Below are 25,453 nucleotides of genomic sequence, written 5' to 3'. Positions count from 1 at the left end.
AGCCACACAGCAGCAAAGATATCAGAACCCCGGCAGGACCATGAGCCCAGAGGATCCCAGCACGTGCCCTTTGCCAGCTCACTCCCACGGAGCCGAGGCCACCCAGGGCACATGGTGATGGGTGCTGAGTCCATCCTATCCCAAGCGACATATCCTGCCTTTCTGCCCGAGGAGGAGGAGGTGGGAGCAGCTCCCTGGGGCAGGAGACAGAGCATCACAGCCAGAACTGTTTATAAGAGCAGCAGAGCACTGGAGGTTGCAAGGGTTTAAATAGACTTGAAATCCGACTCAACTTCCTTCCCCAATTTCAGAAGCTGCATTTCCTGAGCCTCTGCAGCACCTCAGCAGCTAGCGCAGCAGCTCTCACACAGGGGGTGCCCCTTTCTCTCAGATGAGCTGGGCAGTTAGTGCCCTCAGGGAGCATTTCTGCAGGCAGTAGCTTCTCAGACCTGGGCAGTGGCTTCTCAGACCTCGCCAAGGGGTTCAATGGCCTCTGGGTCCATAGGCACTGTGGTCCTTCCAGACACAGCAAAATCACCTCCAGGAACCAGCAAGACGAGCCCCGTTCCCCTGCAGCACCTCTGCAGCACCCCTGGCTCCCTGCAGCTGCAAGAGCTGGTGGCAGAAAGCACTGACTGCGAGCTTGGGGGCTGGGGGGGTGATGGGGAGGGAGGAGGAGGAATGCAGGGGAGGGGAGGATGTGGGGGAGAGAGGGGGTTGATGCTGGGGGGAGAGAGGGGTTGACGCTGGAGGGGAGAGGGGGGTTGACGCTGGAGGGGAGAGGGGGGTTGACGCTGGAGGGGAGAGGGGGGGCGATGCTGGAGGGAGAGAGGGGGGCGATGCTGGGGGGGACAGAGGGGGGCGACGCTGGGGGGGACAGAGGGGGGCGACGCTGCGGGGAGAGATGGGGGCGACGCTGCGGGGAGAGATGGGGGCGACGCTGCGGGGAGAGAGAGAGGGGTGATGCTGCGGGGAGAGGGGGGTGCTGGATCCCCAAGGGACAGCTGTGCTCCCAGATGTGGGGCATGAGCAGGGAGCTGCCTGCATTGCAAGGACCCATTTGAAGGTCACCTCCAGAAGGAAAAGGCAGACACTACACTGCCTTCCCCTCTCTCTCAGCAAACCCCCCCCCCTCAGCAGCAAGAAGCGAGCACTCCCAGGCTGCCCCGCTCAGCACCATCGTGGCTCCTTGGCGGAGACCGTTACCCCAGCACAGGGCGCACGGGCACCCAACCCGACCGGTGCTGGCAGCTTGGCCCCATCGCTTCCTCCGCAGCAGCATCCGCTGCAGCCGGCGAGCACGGACGCACCCATGCAGCATCACGCCAGGCTCTGCCCGTCAGCGCTAGCAAAGGCAACGCCAGCCAGCAGGGCAGGGAGAAGGAGAGCTGGGGCACGACGCAGCCTTGCAGGCGGTGCAGGTCTGAGCCGCAAGTACAAATCAGCCCGGCGGCCACGAGCAGCCGCTGGGCCAGCATTTCGCTCTGCCCACAGCAGCACTGCAGCAGCCGTTCGGCTCCTGTCACAGAAAAAGCCGTAAAAACACCCCCCTGCCTCAATCAGTGGCTCAGCACCTGAGTTTTTCGGACCTCCAGTGCCAACAGGGCAGTTGGGGGGTCTCGCAAGGGGAAGACGGGAAGGTGTGAAGCTGACCATGAAATGCCACAGCACCTCTCCTGCCAGCCCAGGAGAACCAGCAAGGACCAAGGACCATACAGCCCCACTACCAGTGCTCCTCCACCCCGACTCGTCCCACCCTGAGGGCTCTGTGAGGCCCAAGACGAAGTCCCACTGGCTGCAGCACCTCTCAGTATTTGGCTGGACCAATGTCCCTGTGTCCCTGGGCCTTCCAAGGTCCCACCTGGCCCTCCCCAGGTCCCAACTCCTCCCACCAGCAGCACAGGCACAGAGACCCCGAAGAAATGGCACAGCGGGCACATTCATGTTATCACAAAGAATCACAGAACCATAGAATCCTAGGTTAGAATAGACCCACCGGATCATCGAGTCCAACCATTCCTATCAATAAATTCGCGTCCTGCAGCAGCCCAGAGGCATTCAGCCTCCTCCACACCTTGATGGCTGATGGAGGTGGGATCTGTGGGTAGGTTTGGTTGCAGGGTGGGGGGTTTTGGAGGCTCCTGCAACACTGTCTCTGCACGAGCACTGACAAAGGAAAACCATTCTGGATGGAAAACCATCCCCAGGCCCCGGGGAGCTGCTTTGGCAGAAAAGGCAGGTGGTCAACAGGGAGAGCGGCTCAGTCCTTGCACCCCTAGTCCAGCCTCAGGAGCCACTTTCCTGCCTTGAACCTGCCTGCTTTGTCTCACAGCCTCCTTGCTCCCAGCCCTCCTTTGTCTTGCTACCTCACCTTTGCGTCGCCCCAGCACTCAACAGCGGCACTGGGCGCTGGCTCGCTCCCTCAAGGAAGGGTGGGAGAGAGCTGGACACCCCTCCTTGCCACGGACACCCCAGCCTCACCGGGATGCTGCAGACTCAAGTCACCTCTCGGTTGTGGTTTTCCCTTCGTGCATGGGAAAACAGTCCTTAACTCTATCACTGGCAAGGACCAAAGGGATGAGGTGGGAAGAGCCCAGCAGAAAGGATTCTGCAGCCACCATCGCAGCACCCACTGCATCTCCAGGCGAAAAGGGACCCCAGCCTCAAGACAGGCCTTTGTTAAAGCGTTTAATCCCAAGAGGAATGCAGGATGCAGGATGGGAAGAGTCTGGCCAGCGGGAAATCTCCAATCCCAGTCACTGGCATCACCCTATTCCCAGGTCAGTGTCCCAACACGGTCACCCATGCAGTAGCGCAGGCACCCCAGCAACACCCTCTCCAGGGGAGAGCTGTCACCCACCCCTCCGGCTCCTCCATCCCGCAGAATCGCAGCCTGGCCCCATTTCTCAGCCTCTTAAAGGGAGCAAGGCAGACAATCCCCACCGCCGGCTTCCAAGACAGGAAGGCTGGAAGGGCAGGCAGGGCTGGGAGGTGTTGTGGCGCACACACACGCATTCACATGCACAGATGCAGAGGCACACATGCATGCACGCACATGCACACATGCAGGTACACATAGGCACACACGCATGCATGAAGAGGCACACATGCATGCACATGCACACGCACACAGGCACACATGCACATACACACGCATGCACACGCAGGCACACACATGCCCACATGCAGGCATGCACACAGGCACACATGCACACGCACATCCATGCATATACACACATGCAGGCACGCGCAGGCACACACGCAGGTGCACACACATGCAGGCACATGCAGGCACACATGCAGGCACATGCATACATGCACATGCATTCACATGCACACACACATGCACACACATGCATACATGCATATGCACACGCACATGCCTGCATGCAGGCACACACACAGGCACACATGCACACACACGCATAGAATCATAGAATAACCAGGTTGGAAGAGACCCATCGGATCGTGGAGTCCAACCATTCCTATCAAAACGCACATACACATACATGCACATGCACACATGCAGGCACACACACATGGAGGCACACAGGCACACACGCAGGCACACATGCATGACCATCCACACATGCACGCATGCACATACACACACATGCACATGCATGCACGCAGGCACACACGCATGCAGGCACACAGGCATGAACACACACGCATGCACGCAGGCACACATGCACACACACACATGCATGCACATATGCACATATGGACACACATATGCACACACACATGCGTGCACATGCACACACATATGCACACACACATGCACGCACACCCGCACCACTCCCACTCGCGTGCACAGCCCCGCACCCCCCCCCTCCCTCCATCCCTGACACTGCACCAGCATCTTTTGTGCTCTCGCTCAGCCCAGGCTGGGGGTGGGGGGGGGGGCGTACAGGTGCCCCCCGCTCCCAGGGCTCCCACCGCCGCGGATGCCAGCAGCATCCCAGCCTCCTGCTGACAGCGGGACGCGGCATCCCCCGCCCTCCCCGGGGTGGGGGGGTCCCCACGGGGCCCGATCCTGCCCTGCCCAGCTCCCCCCGAGCCCCCCCCGAGCCCGACAAGCGCCGCTGCTCCCTCCTCGAGGTGCTCGGTCGGGCAGCCGCATTGTTCCCAGCACAAAGGACACCGAGACCGCATCGGGGAGTGTGGGGGGGGGACACACGCAGGGACCCACTCACCCCCCCAGCATCTTCCCCGACCCCCCTGCCGGCCGGGGCTGCCAGCAGGACGGGGTGGGGGTCGAAACCCGACCGGGAGGGGGGGACTCAGTGTCCCGGGGAAAGGGGGACTCACTGGGGAAGGCGGGGATCAGCAGGGGAGACAGGGGGGCTCAGCGGGATTGAGGGGGGATGGACTCATCGGGGAAGGGGGGAGGGGGTCACCGGGATGGAGGGGGGGGATGGACTCACCGGGGGAGGGGGTGACACTCAGTGTTCCGGGGGAAGGGGGGGCTCACCGGGATGGAGAGGGGGGGGATGGACTCACCGGGGAAGGGGGGAGGGGGTCACCGGGATGGAGGAGGGGGTATGGACTCATCGCAGGAGGGGGTGACACTCAGTGTCCCGGGGGCAGGGGGGGGCTCACCGGGATGGAGGGGGGGGTTGGTATGGACTCATCGGGGGAGGGGGGGATGGACTCATCGGGGAAGAGGGGAGGCTCACCGGGATGGAGGGGGGGGATGGACTCACCGGAGGAGTGGGGGGATGGACTCACCGGGGGAGGGAGGGGGGCTCACCGGGAGGGTGGGGGACACTCAATGTCCCGGGGAAGAGGGGCTCACCGGGAGGGGGGGGGGGGGGGGTCTCACCGCGGGGGGTGCCCACCCGCATCCCTTCCACTCACCTCACGGCCACCTTGACGCAGCTGTCCGGGGCCGCCATCCCCCCAGCCCAGCCCCGGCTCGGCGGTGCCGCTGCCCCGAGCATCCGCGGGCGCGGGGCGGGGCGGGAGGGGCGGGGCCGGGCGGAGGCACCGGGAGCTGCCGGGGGAGGGGGAGGAAGGGGGGGGGGGGGGGGGGGGGAGTGGAGCGCAGCCCCGGTGCGCGGGGACGCGCACGGGCACGCGCGGAGTCACACTCGGGCACGCTCACACTGACATGAGCGCACACGCACACACACACGCTCACGCGTCGGTCGCTGCCGCCCTCTGCCGGGGCAGCGGCCCCGCTCCCGCCTGCACACGGCGGTACCGGAGCTGGACCGGGCTGGACCGAGCTGTACTGGGCTATACGGGGCTGTACCGGGCTGTACTGGGCTGTATGGGGGATGTACTGGGCTGTACCGGGCTGTACTGGGCTGTATGGGGGATGTACTGGGCTGTACCGGGCTGTACTGGGCTGTATGGGGGATGTACTGGGCTGTACCGGGCGGTACTGGGCTTTACTGGGCTGTACCGGGCTGTACCAGGTGGTACCGGGCTGTACCGGGGCTGTACTGGACTGTACCGGGGCTGTACTGAGCTGTACTGGACTGTACCGGGCTGTACTGGGCTGTACCAGGGCCGTACCGGGCTGTACTGGGCTGTATTGGGGATGTACTGAGCTGTACCAGGCTGTACCGGGATGTACCAGGATGTACCGGTCTGTGCTGGGTGATACCGAGCTGTACCGGGGATGTACTGGGCTATATCGGGCAGTACTGGGCTGTACTGGGCTGTACCGGGGCTGTACTGGGCTGTATCGGGGCTGTGCAGGGATGTACTGGCCTGTATCGGGCTGTACTGGGCTGTATCGGGGATGTACTGGGCTGTACCGGGCGGTACTGGGCTTTACTGGGCTGTACCGGGCTGTACCAGGTGGTACCGGGCTGTACCGGGGCTGTACTGGGCTGTACTGAGGCTGTACTGAGCTGTACTGGGCTGTACTGGGATGTGCTGGGCTGTACCGGGCTGTGTCGGGGCTGTACTGGGCTATACTGGGTGGTACCAGGCTGTGCCAAGCTGTACCAGGCTGTACTAGGTGGTACCAGGCGGTACCAGGCCATACTGGGCAGTACTGGGCTGTACCAGGCTGTACCATGCTGTACTGGGCTGTACCAGGCAGTACTGGGTGGTACTGGGCTGTATTGGGCTTTACTGGGGCTGTACCTGGCTGTACCAGTCTGTACTGGGCTGTACCAAGCGATATTGGGCTGTATTGAGCTTTTTGATAGGAATGGTTGGACTCAATGATCCAGTGGGTCTCTTCCAACCTGTTTATTCTTTGATTCCATGATTAGTGGGGCGTTACAGGGCTGTACCGGGCTTTGCTGGGGTTGTACAGGGCTGTATCGGACTGTTGTGGGACTGTGCCAGTGTGCGCCGGGGCTGTGCCGTGTGTGTGTGTCCCCAGAGACAGCGACAGAGCCGCCGGCTCCTGCAGCGTGGGGGTTGTCCATGCGTGGGAAGCTGTGGGACCTTCTCAGACGCCAGTGTGGAAGGAGCCCCAGGGAGCTGGGAGACTCCAGGGAGGCCATCAGCTGCCTGCCAGCCCAGTGCCGCCCGGTTCCCAGCCCAGCCTGTAGCCCAACAAAGTTTGGTGCTACCCAGTGCATCCAGACCCGATGGAGGCACCCAGGTCCTTCACCAGCCCTGGAGCACCCAGGTCCCACTCCGGACCTGAAAGGAGGTTGTGGAGAGGAGGGAGCTGGGCTCTTCTCCCAAGGGACAGGGGACAGGACGAGAGGGAATGGCCTCAAGCTCCGCCAGGGGAGGGTCAGGCTGAACATTAGGAAAAAAAAATTTCACAGAAAGGGTGATTGGGCACTGGCAGAAGCTGCCCAGGGAGGGGGTTGAGTCACCTTCCCTGGAGGGGTTTAAGGGACGGGTGGACGAGGCGCTGAGGGACATGGTTTAGTGATTGATGGGAATGGTTGGACTCAGTGATCCGGTGGGTCTTTTCCAACCTGGTGATTCTATGATTCTATGATATGAGCTCATTCCCCCTGGCCTCCTGTCCTGCCCCTGTGCCTGTCGCCCAGCCCCTCTGTCCCCAGGTGGGAATGGGGATGCTCCCAGCCAGCCCCGCAGCTCAGGTGCTGTTGTGCGGGGACACTGGAACTGTCCCTGCCCAGGAGTGGGACACAAGGAGGGTACATGACGTTCCTGGGACAGCCCAGCCCTGGCAGCACTGGTTCACAGCCCCTCAGGTGACCCCCAGTTCCCCACGAGTGGATGGACACAGGGCGTCATGGCGAGGAGCCGGGCAGCACGCAAGAACCCACCGCATGGATGAGGGTGTGTGATGGGTGGTTACGAACCAGAGGTCATTTAATGAGCACCCCGAGCACTGAGCAGCTTATGCTAAATGAAATAAAGGCACCTTAGCATAAGGCCTCACAGCTTTTGCACCAGAATTAAAGCTAACTTTGCAGAAGAAGCAGCTACGGTAAACAACGCACTGTCTTCAAGGTTTCTCTTTGCAACAATAGAGAGTTGTTCTGCCTTATACTCCTCTCATTTCTCACGGGAAGTTTTCCTCAGTAGTCCTTGACTTGTTACTTCGTAGTCTATCAGTTTGTAGACTGAAATGCTCACATAGCTATTTCTCATGGGAAAATATAATAATGCATTGTAACTAATGATTATTTGTTGCTAATGGAGAATTGTCAAATCAGCTTGCAAAACAATGGCTTGCTTGAGTTAAGTAAGGTATAAAATGTGTTATGAACTTCAATTAAATGGCTTCACTTGGATCTCATTGATCGTTGCGTGTTGTCCCATTTTCTTCCGTCAGGTGTGGGCACTGCCGAGTGTGCACACAGGCAGGGACAGGGGGGCTGTTACCCCATACACTGTCCCCAGCCACCCAGCACTGATGAGGGCACGTTACGCTTGGCACTGAGGAGGGAAACACCTCCCTGGGCATTAATGACAGCCCCGCATGGTCCCCAGACTAAACTCCCCAGCCCCGCGGTGCTGAACAAGGATGTTTTCAGCCTGATGTGTGGTGTGATGATGTGGTTTGGAATAGGGAATGGAGACTGGGACCCTGCAGGTCTCTGCCCCTGCGAGCAGTGGTGCCTGGAGGACAGAGGTGAATGGCTACTAGCTCCAGGGCTTTTCTCCCCACTTGGTTGACATCGCTGAAACACCTTCATGGCTTCACCTGGCCCCATCCCAGAGCCCTGTGGTTGGTGGGGAGGATGACTCCACCGAGCAGCAGGGCACTGGTGAGTTGGTTTGTCCTGCCAGAGCCACTGGGACAGGAGGGGATGGTCTCCCTGTGGGTTGCCCAGGGCCTGGCCAGAACTCATCCCAAGAAGACAGGGGGTGAGGTTGATGGCATGGGGGTGATAGGACAGTGCCCAGGGGCCAACACAGCTCTCCAGCATGCCCAGTCCATACCACGGGGCTGCATGGGACAAGCAGCAAGCTGGGCACCCGTGCAGCAGAGGACAGTGCCCAAGGGCTACTAGCTCCACACTAGGAGCTGCTCTTGGGAGGTTAGCGAGAGGAACACGTCCAGGGCCCAGCAGGGAGCAGGACTGGGGACCAGTGGGCACCATGGAGCTGAAGGAGCCCTGTCCTGGCTTCCTTGTCACCTGCCTTCACCTGGCTGGGGCTGATGCCAGGTGGACGTGCTGCCCAGGGACACCCAGAGCCTCTGGCTCAGCAAGAAAAAGTACCTCCCAACCTGAAGCTGGTTTGGGACTTACAGGGGAACCCCAGCTCTGCAGGCTGGTATTGATTTCAAGGGTGGACAGCAACAGAGTGTGAGGGGAAGCTGAAGCATGCCGAGATTTACTTTGAGGAGCCCAGGCTGTGCTCTGAGGCCGCTGAGATGCCAGCACTGGTGGGCAACTGCTAACGAAGCCAGAGTTGCGCCCAGTGTGGAGTCCAGCACCTGCTCTGGGGCCTGGATGCCTTCACCTCAACAGCATTGTCCCTTCACCTCATCTGTTTGTGCTCCTCCCAAGGCTCCCAAGGTACCAGGACCAGATGCTGGTACCTGAGAGGAGTTGGCTTGGCACCTGCTGGGATGGGTAAATTCCAGGACACCTCATGCTGGTACATCACCATGGGGATGAGCAGGATATGGCCCGGCTGTTGATCTGCAAGTATGTGAGGAGCCGGCATTTCTCTTCCTTTGTCCTTGAGGGCTGCGTTTGCAAGGACACCTGGGTCAGGGGGACATCCCACCCTGAGCTGCCCTTGTTTCTGAGACTGAACCCTTCCCCACCAAAGCTCCAGGCAGAGAGGGGCAGTGACTGTGCTGTGGGGCTGCTGGCCCTATCTCCCTCCTCCCACCCTTGTGCCAGCTCAAATTCAGCCAGAAATCAACTCAAGAACCACTCCCCCCATGGCCTCCAGATGACATTTTGGGGCAGATCAGCCCCTGGGCAACTCCAGAGCTCAGGGGAAGGTGCCCCATCACCAAAGTATGTCCCCACCACAGTGTCACCCTTCATGTTTGGAGTGTCCCAGGTTTGCTGGGCTGGGACCCCTCTGGAGCACCATCCCAGCAAAGGGCTGGCCCGGTGAGAGTAGCTGCTACAGTTCTCAGCACCCAGTGCCTGGGGCACTGAGATCTGTAAAGTGAAACGCCTGGCCAGACCCATTCCCAGACAGGAATAACCTCAGCTGCCACTCGATCCCAGGCAGCGCTGGGCACACAGCAAGCACTGTGCTCCCCGAGCTCTCCTGGCTGCGGCACCTCTGGCCTGTGCCCCCCAGAGCAGCGGGGATGCCTGTAGGCTGGATGAGATCCTCCTGCAGGCTGAACGGTGTGTGCCCAAGCCTGAGAGCAATGCCTGGAGGTACTGAAGTGACAGAAATTGCACCGCAGTGGCCAGCCCTCCTGGTGGTTAAACCCAGGGCTACGGATCTGGACATGCTTTTGTGCCTCTGCCCCATCCCGACATGTCCTCCTCCCCAAGTGCAAGCAGGAGGACTAGGCTCCAGCAGAGATTTAAGGACATTGGGTCCAGCTACTGTGATACCAGGAGACTCACAGAGCTTGGCAGATGAAGCACTGGACCAAGGGAATCCATGGGTTCACACAGCAGGAACTCTTTAATGACTCGTCCAGCTCTTGCAAGACCCTGCTGGCATAGCATTTCCCTGTCCTGCACCACCACCCTGGCTCCCCGGCCCAAAATTCCTTCTGCAGCTGGACAGAGCCCACCAAGACCCCAGGCAGAGAGAGGGAGTAGTGCCTCATTGCTCCAGCAAACCTCTGCAAGCTGCTGAGGGGACCATGCCTGCTGGGCTGCATCAGCAGGCGGCTCAAAGGTGAGTGGTAGCGATGGTCTCTTGGGAGAGAGCTGCGCTGAGCCCTGGGGAGCTGGCTGGCGATGCCGCTGAGGTATCCTGGGGGGCAGAGCCAGTTCTTGTGCCCTGCGGTGTTCCTCTTCCCTTTAGCAGTGCCACAGCTGCGTTCTCCGCTTCATCTACCTCCATCTGGCTGCTGGCCACCATCTCGTCCCTGGTCACTGCTACGAAGGATGGGTCACGGGCCAGAGTCGCAAGGCCCCCAGAGATCAGAGCCTGCAGTAGAGGATGGGGTCACAGCCCAGTGAGTGCTCACTCTGTAGAGATGTCCCAGACTGCAAGCAGCCCAACCCCGCCCTCTTTTCCCTCTGCGCTGGCAATTACCTGTTGCTCATCCTCGGAATTTAGCTTTGCCATCCAACCCCCCAGCCTGGCATAAGCACGGGACCGCTGCCAACCCCTTTCACTCCCTGGCAGCCCCGTCTTTCCCTCTGCCAGGCTGCACTCCTGCCTTACCTCTTGAATGAGAAAGGTGATGGCCGGAGTGGAGGACGTGCTCGGGTCACTGCTTTCACCCTGCTGATACCCTGAGCTGGATGCCGTTCCCATGGTGGTGCCATCCTCTCTGGGCAGCTGAGTAAGAGGAGCAGAGAGATGCAGCTGGGACAATGCCCATGGAAGATCTCTCCTCCATGTCAACGTGGGGTTGCAAGTACCTTTCCCAGCCTGGAAAGGCACTCCCATTCCTCCCAGCTCCAGGTCACCACCCGCAGTGGGACCAGCAGGGCCACACGGGCAGAACAAACTGGGAACCAGCCCTTATCTCCTGCCCTGGCACTTGCCAGGCAAGGAGGCACTGTGGGCAGCCAAGGGCAGCCAGGGGAGTGTGGGGGCAAACCTGGCACAGCCCTTTGGTCTGCCCTGGCTCTGGAGGTGGCCAGTGAGCCAGAGAGATGCTGCTTCAAGCTATCCCAGCTTGGATGAGCACCCTGCACCCACTGCAGCAATGGAGAGGGGTCCCAGCTCCTTCCTCAAGCTGATCATGAAGGAAAGCTCCAGCAAAGCTGCCTTCATGATGGAGAAACCTAGAGACCAGCTACTTCCCAGCATGGCTGTGACAACTTCTCCCAGGAGGGCAGGGAGGTTCATCCCCGCCCCTCTGCATCACTGCCTCTGGGCATCCATTGTCCCCTTTACCTCCTGGGTAAGAAGCTGCAGCCCTGATGATGGGTGATGGCCAGAGGTGGCCCCTCGCCTCCTGCTTGGCCTCCGTGGCAGCCTCTCCATGTGTAAGGGGTGGTTGTGCTCTGTGAGAGAGAAAGGTGGGGACATTGGATGGGCACAAGAGCAAGGACTGCTACCCAGATCTGGAACCAGGTTAACTAGACTGGGCGAGCCAAAGCGTTTAGGAGTTCAGGACCAACTCAAGACCTAGTACCTGCTCACTGCCCTGTGTTGCCTCCTCACTCACTCAGGGAAGAAGTCCCTGTTTGCAGAAAAGAACATGGTCTTCTGGCCCTGCTGCCCAGAGGTGGTAAGTTCTCCCGCAACCCAAGGCACTGGCTCCATCATCCCAGAGGGTGGGAAGGTGGGAGGAGGGTCTCCTGGAGCTCCCCAGACAGGTCCTGTGTGCTTGGGGCTCTCAGCTAACGTCCAAGTTGTTGGGGCCTGCGTTTTCTCCCCCTGCCTGTCAACATCAGCTCCTTCTCCCTACCCTGGCCTTTAAGCTAGTCCAGATCTCCCAAAAAAAGAATGATGCTAAGACTCACCCTGCGAAGGATGTGTGGCTGCTACAGGCACTGTCTTCCTCTGCACCTCATCCTCGTATTCCATCCTGGCAAAGGCAGGCAGGTGGATCAGACTGAGCAGGACCAAGCACTGAGACTATCCCTATGCAGGGTGCAGCCCTCCCCACCTTCTCACCCTGTGGAATGCAGCTGGAGGGGCAGATTAGAAGGGACACCTGGGACGGAAGAACAGGGTGGAGACCCCAAGAAGTAGGATTAAGGACCTTCTTACATTGGTATCCCTTGTCCCTGTGCTTAGGCAGGTGCTGGTGGCTTCTACCTCGGCCTTGGCAGGGAAGTGGGAAGGGTCATTCCTGCGATCCCTCCTGCCCTGCTGTCCACCTTGATCCTCATGACACCAAGATGGAGTGATGCAAAGGACAAGAAGGGCACGCAGGGAGCCACTGCTGATGTGTGGAGCCACTCACCAGCCCTGGAGCTACCCTGCACGTTCTAGGGACGCCTCTGGAGCACTAGGCTGGGTCTGGGGACCAGTGTGTCTGTCCTCCTTGTCCCCCTGCCTGAGCCCTGCCTCACATGCCAAGGGCTGATTCTGCACAAAGCTCCTGTGTCCATGAATCCACCTTCACATCCAGCATGCGATTCCTCCCACAGTCTGCGGGGACCTCACTGATGCAGCTCAGCCACTTGTCCAGACCTTACCCATCTGTGAAGAGCTCCTGGGCCAAACCGACACGCAGCCAGCTGCCCCCTCAGCCCTGCTGGGAGCCGCTGGCACAGCCCAGCTCTGCCTTTGCTCACCTGACCATGCAAGGCTCTCCAGTCCTTACCCTTCAAGCCAGTAGCTATTGGCATTGTTGACGTTGGTGTTGCCTTCCTGGGGGAAGTCATCGAGGAAGACGGGGGAATCAAGGTCCTCGCTGCCCACCTCAGTGAACTGCAGGGGCCTCTGGCTGGCGACGTGGGGCTGCAGGGGGCTGCTGGGCTCCATGAAGCTGTCCACCTGGCCAAACAAGCCTCCTGTCCTCTGCAACCAATAAGGAGGGCATCGCAGAAAGGAACCAATGAATGGTTTGTGTTGTAAGGGACCTCAAAGCCCATCTGGTTCCACCCTCTGCCATGAACAGAGCCCACTGGATCAGGGGGCTCAAAGCCCCATCCAACCTGGCCTTGAACCCCTCCAGGGATGGGGCAGCCACCACTGCTCTGAGTAACCTGGGCCAGGGCCTCCCCACCCTCACAGAAAAACATTTCTTCCTAAGATCTCATCTCCATCTCCCCTCTTTCAGCTGAAAAACATTCCCCCTCATCCCATCCCTGCATTCCATGACCAAGAGCCCCTCATCAGCTTTCCTGGAGCCCTTTTCAGGACTGGAAGCTGCTCTAAGGTCTCCATGGAGCCTTCTCTTCTCCAAGTTGAACAACCCCAACTCTCTACCTGTCCTCATACAGGAGGTGCTCCAGCCCTCAGATCATCTCTGTGGCCTCCTCTGGACTCGCTTCAACAGCTCTGTGTCCTTCTGGTGCTGAGGACTCCAGAACTGGACACAGGGCTCCAGGTGAGATCTCACCAGAGCAGAGTAGAGGGGCAGAATTTCCTCCCTCACCCTGCTGGTCACACTCTGATACAGCCCAGGACACGGGTGGCTTTCTCAGCTATGAGCACAGGCTGCGCAGTGGTCTCTCTGCTTGTCTCTCTGCTTGGGCCTTACAGACCACTTGGTTCCAAAACCCTCATTGTGCAGGTGAGGAAACTGAGGCACTGAGGGGTGACAATCAAGCAGCAGCTCTGAGATGAGAGCCACCCCTGTGCGTGACGAATCCTGCCACCTCTGTGAAACAGCCTGTGCCACTGGCACCTCTGGACACATCAGGAGGTGCAACCCTGCAACACTACAGCTGTCCAGGCTGTCTCAAAGCCTCCTAGGGAGTGTGAAGTGACTCTGTCCCTGCTCTGATGATGATGATGATACTTAAGCTGTCCTGCCTTAGCCTGGCAGAAGGTGTGAACGGAGCCATCCAAGCCCATGGGTAAACATTCAGCACACCCCTATCACCATACGAGGGTCCTTTCACAGAGGGGAAACTGAAGCAGAGAGCAGGTTTCCCAGGTGACACAACCAGGATGTTCTGATGCTCAGAAAGCAGAAAGAATTGCTGATTCTTCCTTGTGGGCCACACTGTCTTTTAGAGTCAGACTCTGTGAACTGCCCTCCAGCTGCTGGTAGCCAAGTCAGCCTATGACCAACACATCAAAACAACACTGCCCAGGGTGCCCCGAGGGCTGCACTCACCCTGTATATCCCTTCCTCCATGGCAGCTTCTACCATTGCTCTTTCCAACTCCTCCTCAGCAGTCAGGTCCCCAGAAATGGCCCGACGGATTTCAGGAGCAGCTTCTTCTTCAATGCTTCTCAGCCCAGCCTGATGGGGACAAGAAGGTATGGCTGGATGAGGCCTCTCCCTACCACCCTTCTTACTTTGTGCTTTGTAGAGGGAAACGTGATGACATGTGCTCACCTGGTAAGCCAGGCTGCTCTGTGAGATCTACTAGAAAGGCCACGGCTCGCCCTGTCTGGCTCTGTGCTTGGTGGAACAACTTCTGGGCTGATGCTGTCCCACAAAGGGCTTTGCTAAGGGTGTCTTGGTGAGGGATTGAGCTGCTGGTGCCCAAGGGGTAGCCGTGCTGGAGATACCAGGTGGGGGCCAGCTCTTTTCTGTGCCTTGCACCTCTGGGGCTTGGGTTTTTTTATCTCTACAAGTGATTTTCTCCTCATAAAGTCAGGAGAGGCTGGGGACATCCCAGCTGCACTGGTCAGGCGCATAAATCCTCTCCCATCTCACCCTGACAGCATCCTCCTGTGAGTGCAGTGATGCTGCTCAGGACCAGGCACATCATCCCTGCTTCACCTGATGCTGCAGCAGGAAATGAGACGTGCACCAGGCACACAGAACTACCCAAACGCTGCTAGGGTGAGGAAAGGGAGAAGGGAATGTAACAGACCAAACGGATAAGGGCCTGGATGAGCAGCATTTGGCCCAGACATCGGTCTGTGATGGGGATTTCCAGGTCTTAAAACTGCTTAGGGAGTCATCAGACCCTGCTGAGCCTTCTCTGCGGCTGAAATCAGCAGGACAGAGTCAAAATTCTCCTTTGCTTCCAGAGTCACTCATGCCCTGAAGACCAAGGTCACCCTCTGGGGTGGCGTGCTCATTGCCAGTTCAGTGCTGGTTCACCTGGGGCCACGTCATTTCCAGAGCCTGATGCACAGAGCCCCTGTGTGTCATCGCAGCTCTGCCTCTCTAAGTCACTGTGAACTTTCCTGAGCTGGGAGAGTCCTTTTCCTGGATATGCAGAGCTCCCACCACAGCCTGCCCAGCCCCAGGAATGGTCACTCCTCCAACACCACACTCACACTACCAACCTGGATCTCCACAGGGTTTTTCTTGGGCCGGTACCCATAATATTCCTCCTGGCGCTTCATGAACTTCCTGAAATGCTCTTGGATGAGGAAAGTAGCATAGAATTTGCCCACTGTCACCTCATCATCTGGAGGGGAGGAAACCAACCTGATGATACCACCTATCACGTGGTCGCAAGTTGTTGAAGCAGCACAGACCCCGACCGGTTGTTGCTCTGCCCCTCTGGGAAGTACCACCAGGTGACATACCTCCAATAGGTGGGATGACTTGGTCCAGAAGCTTCATACTTGTGCGCTTCCAGATTTTTTTGATAATGGTTCTGAGCTCCTCATTGGCCTGCTCGAAGTTACCTGTGAGAAAACAAGCAGGACAGAGCGATTCATTCCCAGGGGAACATGATCACGAGTGAAGACAAAGCATGTGAAAACCTGGCCACACCTCTCCAGGGTGGGACAGCTCCTCTCCAGACTCCTCTCCCTACAAAAATGAGCTTTTTAGGAACGAAGCTTTGATTTTAGCAAAAAGACTTGAAGTATGGAGCGAGTCAGACTTAGCAAACAGGCGGAGTGCCAGTGCCTCTATCTCTGTTCTGGTGATGGAAACCTGGCATGGAAACAAACTGGTGGGTCATCTTCTGAAAGCAGGGCTTTGCAAGCCATCCTGCTGGCAAGGAAGGGGGTGAAAGCAACTCCTCCCTAGCACACTTATACTGGGAGATGATCTATCTCCTTCCATTCCAGTTTGAGATTATAAATCATCAAATCATTGTCAAAGAATGGTCGGAAAGGGCCTCAACGCCCATCCAGTTCCACCCCCCCCTGCCATGAACAGGGACACCTCCCACTGGATGGGTCAGAGCCCCATCCAACCTGGCCTTGAACACCTCCAGGGATGGGGCAGCCACCACTGCTCTGGGCAACCTGGGCCAGTGTCTCCCCACCCTCACAGCAAAACATTTCTTCCTAAAATCTCATCTCAAACTCCCCTCTTTCAGCTGAAAACCATTCCCCTCATACTATCCCTGCCCTCCCTGATAAATAGATGGGGAAATGCAAAAGTGGAGCAGGCAGTGCTGTACCAGGGGCAGGGGGAGATCTGTCTACACCCAGCAGTGCAGGAGGGAGGCTGGTGGCTGTTCCTTGTGGCAGTGATGGGAACTGGGTCAGAAGGGCTCCCGAGCTGCTCAGGGTGAAGTTACGCAGCCAGGTGGCATTGGTTCACTCTTCAGGGCTGCAACACACGTGCCTGCAACTACTGATATTCTACAGGAGTGGCCTGAGCAGCCCCACACATGTACCCACTGTCTACAGCCCAGTGGGATAATTAACAGCATGAAGTTGAGAGTTGCACAAGAGGGTCTGGCTCCGCAGGCAAATGCCCTGAGGCACCTAGACAAAGTGGGGCAACGGTGTGTAACCAGCTCCTCATCAGGCCATAGAGGCAGACAGGAGCATTGCTTACCTTCTGTCTTGATCTTGAGGGCTGTCCTCACCAGTGCGAAGAGGGTTGCATTGAAGGTGACGGTGCCATCGCTGTTCAGGGGCATGTTCATGCACACCAGACGCTGCACAGCAAACCACCAACTGTGACCCCAAGCAGCAGAGCAAGCTGCAGCCCACGGACACACAGCCTGTCCTGGCCAGAGGGCAACCACACTGCCCGGGGAGAGGCTCTGCTTGGCGCACTGAGCTGCCGACCAAGGAGCTCTCCCGGCTCTCCCTGCTCTGCCCAGAGCCACAGGGCTCGGCACCACCACTTGGCAGCACACAGGCCAGCAGCAGTGACACCACTTGTCCTAACCAGCCGGCTAAACCAGACCAAGCTGTGGCAAGGGCCAGGACAGATTTATGAAATAACCCAACCTATGGGGCATTGGTGCCATGGGAGAAAATTACAGAACCAGAATCATTTAAGTTGGAAAAGACCTTTAAGATCATCAGGTAGTGGACAGGTATGATTGGACTTGATAATCTCAAAGGTCTTTTACAACCAAACAATTCTATGGTTCAAGTCCAAGCATAAATGTAACACTGCCAACTCCTTCACTAAACCCTGACCCTAAGCACCACATCCACATGTCTTCTAAATCCTTCCAGGAGGATTCCAGGTGGAGCATCCACCATCTCTCCAGCCTGGAGAAGAGGAGGCTGAGGGGAGACCTCATTGCTCTCTCCAACTCCCTGAAAGGAGGTTGTGGAGAGGAGGGAGCTGGGCTCTTCTCCCAAGGGACAGGGGACAGGACGAGAGGGAATGGCCTCAAGCTCCACCAGGGGAGGTTCAGGCTGGACATTAGGAAAACATATTTCAAGGAAAGTGTCATTGGTCCCTGGCAGAGGCTGCCCAGGGAGGGGGTTGAGTCACCTTCCCTGGAGGGGTTTAAGGGATGGGTGGACGAGGCGCTGAGGGACATGGGTTAGTGATAGATGGGAATGGCTGGACTTGACAATACGGTGGGTCTTTTCCAACCTGGTCATTCTATGATTCTATGACAGCTTGGGGAAGGTGCCCCTGTACACACATCCCCTGCCCCACCCCCTTGGCTCTTACCTTACAAGCTACACGGTGTGGGCAGAACTTCCCAAAGCCCAGGGGAGGCTGGATGCGCCTCAGCAGAGTCACTACATCCAAATGTTTGATCCTGCCCCTGTGGAGGCAACAAACTGCATCAATAGTACGGTGGCAGCCATGGGGGGCAGGGGCTGTGTGGGCTTATCCTTGTCACCTGCCCCGTGGCTCTGTGATGGGCGAATCCCTACACCTCCCTGCACTGCTCTCGGGGAAAGCAGCTGTTCCCCATAGCACTGGACAGCAAAGAAAGGTGTACAATGGCATGGACAAGGTGCTGAGGGGCATGGTTTAGTATTTGATAGGAATGGTTGGACTCAATGATCCGGTGGGTCTCTTCCAACCTGCTTATTCCATGATCCTATGAAAGCGTTGACAGCATCAGCAGGCCTGAATGAAGAGGTGACTGGACATTTTGTGTCCCCAAACATCCTAATGGCTTTTATCAACCCTAGAATATGCTGGCAAGTCCACATCCTCCTCTGAGATGCTGGGATCCAACTCTTAGACAGTGCCACAGCTCACACTGCCAAACATGTCTCAAGGCAGCCCACCCCAGGCTCCCCACAGACCATCCCCTCTGTGCCACCCACCCCCTGCCACTTACTTGGCCTCAGGGTCGTACTCAGCCCAGATTCGTTTGAACTCATCCAGGTGGTGGGGCCCAAGGATGGACCAGTCACGGGTGAGGTAGTCAAAGTTGTCCATGATGACTGCCACGAAGAGGTTAATGATCTGAGGGCAGAAGGGTGGGTGTGAAGGATGCAAGTTAGGGCAGGGGTCCCCTGGAGCTAGCAGATGCTGTGGGGCACCCCAAGCAGGGTCTTCCACCCAAGGAGATCACGTGAAAGGCGGCAGCAGGCACGATGCACCCTCTCCACCCTCGCAAGGGCCAACACAGACACATCTGGAAGGCAGCATGAGGGCTGTGGGAAGGAAGCAACAAGGGCTCCTGGGCCCCACAGGAGTGCGGTGCCAGGCTTACAGCAAGGCTGGGTAGATGGGAAGAAACCCCATGGAAGAGAGTGCTGCGGGCTCAGCCCCAGGAGATGCAAGGGTAACTCAGCATCAGGGGCTGTCCAGGGTCAGGATGGGGGTACCAGAGAGAGCCCCTTGGGACCCAGAATACCAGGAAGGCGCAGAGCATGTAGAAGCTGATGAAATAGAAGTAGGCAAAGCCCGTGCCACAGGTGTACTCCTCGCCCTCAGCATAGTCGGACTCGGGGTCGCAGAGTTTGCCATAGCTGCAGTCCAGCAGGATCTCCTGCCAGGCCTCGCCGGTCGCACACCTGGGGACAGAGGATGTCTGCTGGTCTCTGCCCGTCCTGGACACAAGCTGGTTTGGCAGAGAGGGCTGCGGGCAGCCCAGCACGCAGGGGAACAGGGAACCACTGGGAAAGGAGCAGGCAGGATCCTGAGCTTGCTGTGCTGCTGTCATGACACTGCTATTGAAAGCTTCAAAGTGAAGTTTTTGGAGTCAAGGAAAGCCTTGAGCCAAGCTCTTGCTTCCCCTTGTGTTTCCTCACAATTCACCAATTAAAACCCAGTCTGCGAAGGTGACATTCAGAATAGAAACCCCAAAGTGTCTCTCTTTCCTGCAGCTCGGCCACTCCTGAAATGCTTCCCCTGCTGCAAGAGATTCTTCTGTAGGGCAAAAAAGAAATCAACTACAGAAATGCCAGCCTCCCTCACTCCAAGCTGATGGGCTCCCATGCCAACTCTGAGCCCAGCTCCTTTCTGGAGTTGTTCACTCATTGAGACAGGGCTTACCTGAAGAGCAGCAGCACAGCTTGTGGAAAGGTTTGGAAGTTGTTGTTTCGGTTGATCTGGGTCCCGTCCACCATGGCAATCTTCCCAAACATCTGTAAGTCACATTGTCAGGTCCCCAGCACCCTTTCTCAGGCACTGACCACCCTCCAGAGCAGCTCTGTCCCTAAGCAACAATTCCTCTTGTTTACTTGGCTTTGGGTGTCCCCCAGAGAGACTGGGATCAGGGTGTCAGTGCTCTGAGGCTCCTGAACTCCTTGGATATTCCTGCCTATGATGAAAATGCTCCTGCCTATGCTGCACTTCAGCTGGGCCAAGATCTGTTGAACAAGCACTGGTGGCTCCATGCCGAGGTTGTGCTGTTGACTCCAAAAGTGCTGTTTGCTGAATGCCCCAGCCGCCCTGGCTGCAGCCTGGGGATAGGAGAGGGCTGCTGAGGCTGTAAGCATCCTTGAAGACCAGGGTAAAACGTACCCTTCATGTGCAAAGCCCCAGGGAATGCCCGGTAGAGGACCTAGTCCCTCTCCATCCCATCTCCCCACACATTATCAGGCTCAGGGCATCTGTTTAAGACCAAATCCCACCCCTGTGCCTCTTACCTGCATCCCGATCACAGCATAGATGAAAAAAAGCATCACAATCAGCAGGGCTACATAGGGCAGGGCCTGTGACAAAAGGACCACAGCTTGTGTGAGACACCAGCCCAGCATCAAAGCAACCTAGGGTCTGGAACTCCTGGTGAGGCTGGCATCCAGGCCTCTGTGTTGGGAGGAGACAACCTAAGTCCCACCCGTTCCTCTCACCACCCTCGCACTGCCCCACTCTCCAGTTCTCATGCACAGGAGGCTTACACCAACCCCCAAGGTAGCACTGGGTCCCTACAGCTGGAACAAAAGCCGAGTACAACACAGGGATTCCCAGGGCTGAGAAAGCTGTGTGCTGAGATGCTGCAGTGCGGTCTGGAGCTACCTACCTGATGCAGAGCCCAGCCTTGCTGGGACCAGGGCTGTTGGGCTCAGGCAGACCCTGCCTGCTTGCTTCAACCCAGTTCTGACCTGTGGTGGTTTCAGCCAGGGAGATGCCCCACATCTTCCCACCCACATAGGAAATGTTCTCGTGCACATCACAAGCCCCTGGCCAGCTGCCTGCCAGCACTGGAGCTTTCCTGCTCTGCCCAGTGAGGCCAGACTGCTCGCCCAGTTAGCCAGAGGATCGGAGCCTGCCACCAGCCGAGGGCATGGGAGGGAAGTGCTGTTCCTTCTTTACCTGGAAAGACTTAATGAAGGTCCACAGGAGGGTCCTGACACCTTCCCCCCGGCTCAGCAGCTTCACCAGCCGCATCACCCGGAACAGTCGGAAGAAAGTGATGGAGACGCGGGAGTTGTCATCAGGGTCCTGCAGGCAGATCACAACACTTGGAGGGCAGCAAGTGCTGATGCCTCCAGGCAGACAAGGTGGGGACCAGGTCCTGGGGCAGAAGGGTGACAAGATTCCCTCCCAGGCATCAGTCATGGTCCCCACAGCCCTTGCCTGCATGGAGGACCAGACTGCAAAGGGGATGTGTCAGCACGTTCCCTCCACCCTTTCCAACACCCCTCCCCACCCCAATGTTTCACATCTCTGTTCCCTCAGCCACTTGGGATGCTCGCTTATGGATATGAGAGCAACCCCATTAGCTGAGGAGACGGGACACTGCGGGGAGAAAGGCATGCTGTAATGCAGGCTGGGAGAGCTGTCAGTTCCCCACACACCAGATGGGGCCACCCAAGGGCAGGCGCAGATCCCTCCTGACCGTATGGGATGCTTCTACCTCAGAGCCTATTTGTAACAGTAGCTGTGGGCCAGGCAACAGGCACATGAAGGGTTAATGATGGCTGTTTAATCGAGGAAAGGTTGTTTTGAGAATGTCCCGGCAGAGCTTTCATGAACCAAAGGAGGGACTGACTACCCAAGGACAGGGTGGCTGTGGGGGCTGCTGCCACCTGCGGTGATGCCTCCCCTCCGAGTGGCTGCAGGCCCAGCTTTGGAGGGGCAAACAGCCAAGTCCCAGGGCTGTTCACCAACTGGCACAGCTCCAAGGCTTAAAGGGCCAGGTCTTGTCTGGGAGCACCTGGGACGTTGGCAGTTGGAGATGCTGGGGGCTCAGTCACCAGCTCCCTTGGCTGCTGCAGCGTGGCACAGCTCCAGCCTCTGCCACCAGGAACCATGAGCAGACTCTCATGGTCTCCAGCTGGCACCGTCCATCCTGACTCCATCACTGCTTCGGACACCTTCCCCACTGCTTCTCCAGCCACCCAGAGCTTTACTGCTGCCACTGGATCCTCCTCATTCCCATCATTGCACCCACTCACTCCCAGCTATCTCAGGGCAATGAAAACCACTTTTAAACACCCCTCCCAGCAGCTTCATCTTCCCCAGTCTGGCATTTCTGAGTTCCAGTTCTGCACTGGAAAACACCAGCTCCTCTCCCCATCCATCTTTCTTTTACTTTTCATTCTCCTAATGCCCAGATCCTGCCTAGCAAGCACAGTGGTCGGGAACACCTCATCAGCTCCGGTGCACCATGTCCCCCCTGCCAGGACCAGGGCAGTGCCCAGCAAGGCCGGCTTGCCCTCCACACCAACATCCTAGGACCCCTGGGAAGAGGCTCCAGCCTATGAGAGGCAACAGCCAACCCCTCCCCAGTCTCCAAGCTCCTACAAGAACTTCTATGGAACAATCCGGGGCACCTCCACCCTACTGCATCTCCATGGTAGTCTCAGCCTTCTCTGGAATTGCTCCAACAGCTCCATGTCCTTCCTGTGCTGAGGGCTCCAGAACTGAATGTTCCAGGTGGGGTCTCACCAGAGTGGAGCAGAAGGGCAGAATCCCCTCCCTCCTTCAACCTGCTGTTCCCATGGATTTGGATTACAGCCCAGGACACGGTTTGGGTTTCCGGGCTGCAAGTGCACTTCACTTCTCTGGCTCATGTGGAGCTTCTCATCCCCCAGCATCCCCAGGTCCTTCTCCTCAGGGCTTCTCTCGATTCATTCTCTGCCCAGCCTGGATGTGCACTTGGGATTGCCCCGACCCAGGAGCTTGACCTTGCCCTTGGCCTTGTGGAACTTCATGAAGTTATGTCTTGCCCCATGTCCCTGTTAGCAAGGGGAGAGCAGTTGGGTCTGGTGTGTCTCAATGCAGGACATGCAGGACACATGCAGATGCTGGCCACGGGCATGCTGGCACGGCCATGGGCAGCAGAAGGGAAAAGAGAGCACGACAAGCACGTGCAGCTGATATTTACAATGCCATCACAGCCTCCGCCGAGGCAGTACAATCCACCACTGGATGCAAGAACTGTCTGTCAAGAGAACAAGAGAATGAGCGATAGAAGTGAGGTGGGAATGGGAGGGAGGGAGGAATAGGTGGCTGAAGAAGAAGACACAGACACAGAAGAATGAGTAAGATGGAAATTGGGGACAAGAGGAGGAGCACCGGGGAAGGACAGGCAGCCACCACCACTTGGGCTTACGGACAAGGTGATGTGACTTTTGAAGGGCAGGGGAAGCAGATAGATGGCCATGGAAACACAAGGATCATAGAATCATAGAATAACCAGGTTGGAAAAGACCCACCTGATCTTCGAGTCCAACCATTCCCATCAATCACTAAACCATGTCCCTCAGCACCTCATCCTCCCATCCTTTAAACCCCTCCAGGGAAGGTGACTCAACCCCCTCCCTGGGCAGCCTCTGCCAGTGCCCAGTGACCCTTTCTGGGAAGGGATTTACCCACTTCTGTGCCCCACCACACCTCACCTGTTGTGACCTACACCTCAAGGGCAGGGGCTACGGGACAGGAAATCTTGGGCAGATCTCAGGTTGTGTAATTTTGCTGCCTTGCATGGACACCCCCAGGTCAGACCCAGGGCAGAGACACGGAGAAGCTCTAGGGCAGGGGAACTCCTTCCCAGCAGACACCAACACCTGACCCTTCGTGAAGTGGCTCAGTCTCCCCTGCGCAGGTCTAGCTCATACCTGGGCTATAGGGATCACATGAGACTTTGGGTAGGATGGGAGGGTTGGCCCTTGCAATGGGGCTGAGCTTCCAGCACAGGCAGTGGCAGGAGGGACACACAAGTATGGACACTGCCAGCCCCCTACACTTCAGAGCATGGGGTAGCGCTGGCAGAGGGACCCCCATCCCTCCTGCCCCAGAGCCTTCAGGACCTCCTGGGATGTGAGGGAACTCAGTGACTGAACACCCAGGAGAATCTGGCTGTGGTGACAGACAGAGGGCTCCTGACAGCACGGCTCTCCCTGCTGCCTCACCCTGACAGCCCCACATGGAGACACGAGGGAGGAGAAAAGAAGCAAAATGGAAAGAGAGAGGAGGAGAGGATAGACTTTCCAAACCAGAGTCGTGTGCCTGGGTGCCACCACAAACAGCTTGGCTGCAAGTTGTCACCTGCCACCCCTACACCATGGTGCTGGATGGTTTTGTGAAGTCCATCCTCCCTAAGGTCCCCAAAGTCTTCCTGCACTGACAAGGTGATCTGTGATGGGTGCAGGGGTTGCAAGAAGCTCCTGGGAAACAGAGGCAATAGAACCACCTTGCATTGACCTCTCAGCAGGGAGGAAACTTATTGGAAGGGCAGGTGAGGCTGCCTCCCATCCACCTCCTAATCCTAATCCCACTGCACATCACCAGATGGCTGGGAAAAGCTTGGCAATGCTGGGAGGGGAAACCTTGGCATGCAGAACTAGGGGAGAGGACCAGGAAAGCTCAGGCGTGATAGGACCATTCTTGAAATCCTGCCTGGGGTTCTGCAGAGCCCTGCTGCTGCCAGCTGTGCTGTAGCACAAAGAGAACAGCACTGGGGTCAGTCCCAGCCAGCCCAGCCTGGGCACCAGACTCCTCCTAGTGCCGTCGACCTGGGGTTCTAGGCATCCCCATGGCTAAGCACGGCACTTCTTTGGCACCCATGCAAATTGACCTGATCTCCTGCTCCACAGGGACTGAAAATCTCTGCCCAGTGCAGGGCCCTGAGTACCCTTGGAACTTCGCTTCTGAGTGACAACAGCATGGGGAAGGGCATAGCGCCTTAGGATATTATACCCTACAGACAAGAGGAAACTGGGTCACAGATGCAAAGAGCTGGGAGGCCAAGGACCTCATGACAGATGAAGGCTGCTGGCACTGGCATGAAATGTGGGAGCTCATCAAGGCTGAGAAGCCCAGATACTAGAGGACAGCAGTAGTGGTCTGCAGGGCCGTGCAGGGAGGAGTGTGTTGCTGTCACAGGGGAGGAAGGTGGATGATCTGCTCATTCTAGCTCTGAGCCCTGGACCACATTCCAGCGAAGAAAGTGACTGCCACCAAGGGTCCCTGAACACCCTGTCCTCCCCAGCACCGAGAATGGCTGAAGATCACCCTGCCCAGGGGTGGCAGTGGCAGCGGCTCTGCCAGACACAGCCTTGCAGTGGACCAAAACTGGCAAGCCCTGCTCCCGAGAGGAGGCAGTAGGTGAAGTCACTAGAGAGGCTTGATTTATCTTCTACCCAATCCTACAGCTGTTTGCAGCATTATCATCATATCTGCAAAACACAGCACATACCCTCCCCATGCAGAGGGGCATTTTCAGTGCTAGACCCAGGGCGTGGATGCTCCAGTGCTATGAAAGGCAGTGGCACGCTGGCTTCCTAGCACTGCTCTGAAAATGCTCCCAGCGAAGCGCTTACCGTGTAGCCACTGCCTACAGCC

General features: G+C 57.8%; 2 protein-coding genes across 9 annotated transcripts in view; both read right to left on the bottom strand.

Moving 5' to 3' along the window:
- KIF21B (kinesin family member 21B) overlaps window positions 1-4,962 on the bottom strand; it is a 45,021-nt gene extending 40,059 nt beyond the window's left edge. For all 8 annotated transcript variants that reach the window (XR_011339032.1, XR_011339034.1, XR_011339033.1 and 5 more), the window contains exon 1: window positions 4,864-4,962. Coding sequence is in view for 4 of the 8 variants with exons in the window: in XM_069875722.1 (XP_069731823.1) it covers window positions 4,864-4,946 (83 nt within the window). In the remaining 4 variants the exon portion in view is untranslated. The remainder of the gene's footprint in view (window positions 1-4,863) is intronic.
- Window positions 4,963-9,992: 5,030 nt separating this feature from the next.
- CACNA1S (calcium voltage-gated channel subunit alpha1 S) overlaps window positions 9,993-25,453 on the bottom strand; it is a 49,423-nt gene continuing 33,962 nt past the window's right edge. The window contains exons 29-44 of the mRNA XM_069875720.1: window positions 22,995-23,051; window positions 20,978-21,106; window positions 20,311-20,376; window positions 19,715-19,806; window positions 19,074-19,233; window positions 18,552-18,679; window positions 17,927-18,023; window positions 16,841-16,943; window positions 15,628-15,729; window positions 15,382-15,506; window positions 14,252-14,380; window positions 12,788-12,984; window positions 11,979-12,043; window positions 11,407-11,516; window positions 10,726-10,842; window positions 9,993-10,485 (exon numbers count right to left, since the gene is read on the bottom strand). Of these exons, the coding sequence (XP_069731821.1) occupies window positions 10,225-10,485; window positions 10,726-10,842; window positions 11,407-11,516; window positions 11,979-12,043; window positions 12,788-12,984; window positions 14,252-14,380; window positions 15,382-15,506; window positions 15,628-15,729; window positions 16,841-16,943; window positions 17,927-18,023; window positions 18,552-18,679; window positions 19,074-19,233; window positions 19,715-19,806; window positions 20,311-20,376; window positions 20,978-21,106; window positions 22,995-23,051 (1,938 nt within the window). The 3' untranslated portion in view covers window positions 9,993-10,224. The remainder of the gene's footprint in view (window positions 10,486-10,725; window positions 10,843-11,406; window positions 11,517-11,978; window positions 12,044-12,787; window positions 12,985-14,251; window positions 14,381-15,381; window positions 15,507-15,627; window positions 15,730-16,840; window positions 16,944-17,926; window positions 18,024-18,551; window positions 18,680-19,073; window positions 19,234-19,714; window positions 19,807-20,310; window positions 20,377-20,977; window positions 21,107-22,994; window positions 23,052-25,453) is intronic.

Source organism: Phaenicophaeus curvirostris, chromosome 24 (assembly GCF_032191515.1).
Source record: "Phaenicophaeus curvirostris isolate KB17595 chromosome 24, BPBGC_Pcur_1.0, whole genome shotgun sequence".
NCBI classification, from domain to species: domain Eukaryota; kingdom Metazoa; phylum Chordata; class Aves; order Cuculiformes; family Cuculidae; genus Phaenicophaeus; species Phaenicophaeus curvirostris.
Note: the sequence above shows the minus strand (reverse complement) of the source record. Positions and strands in the feature narration are given on the sequence as shown.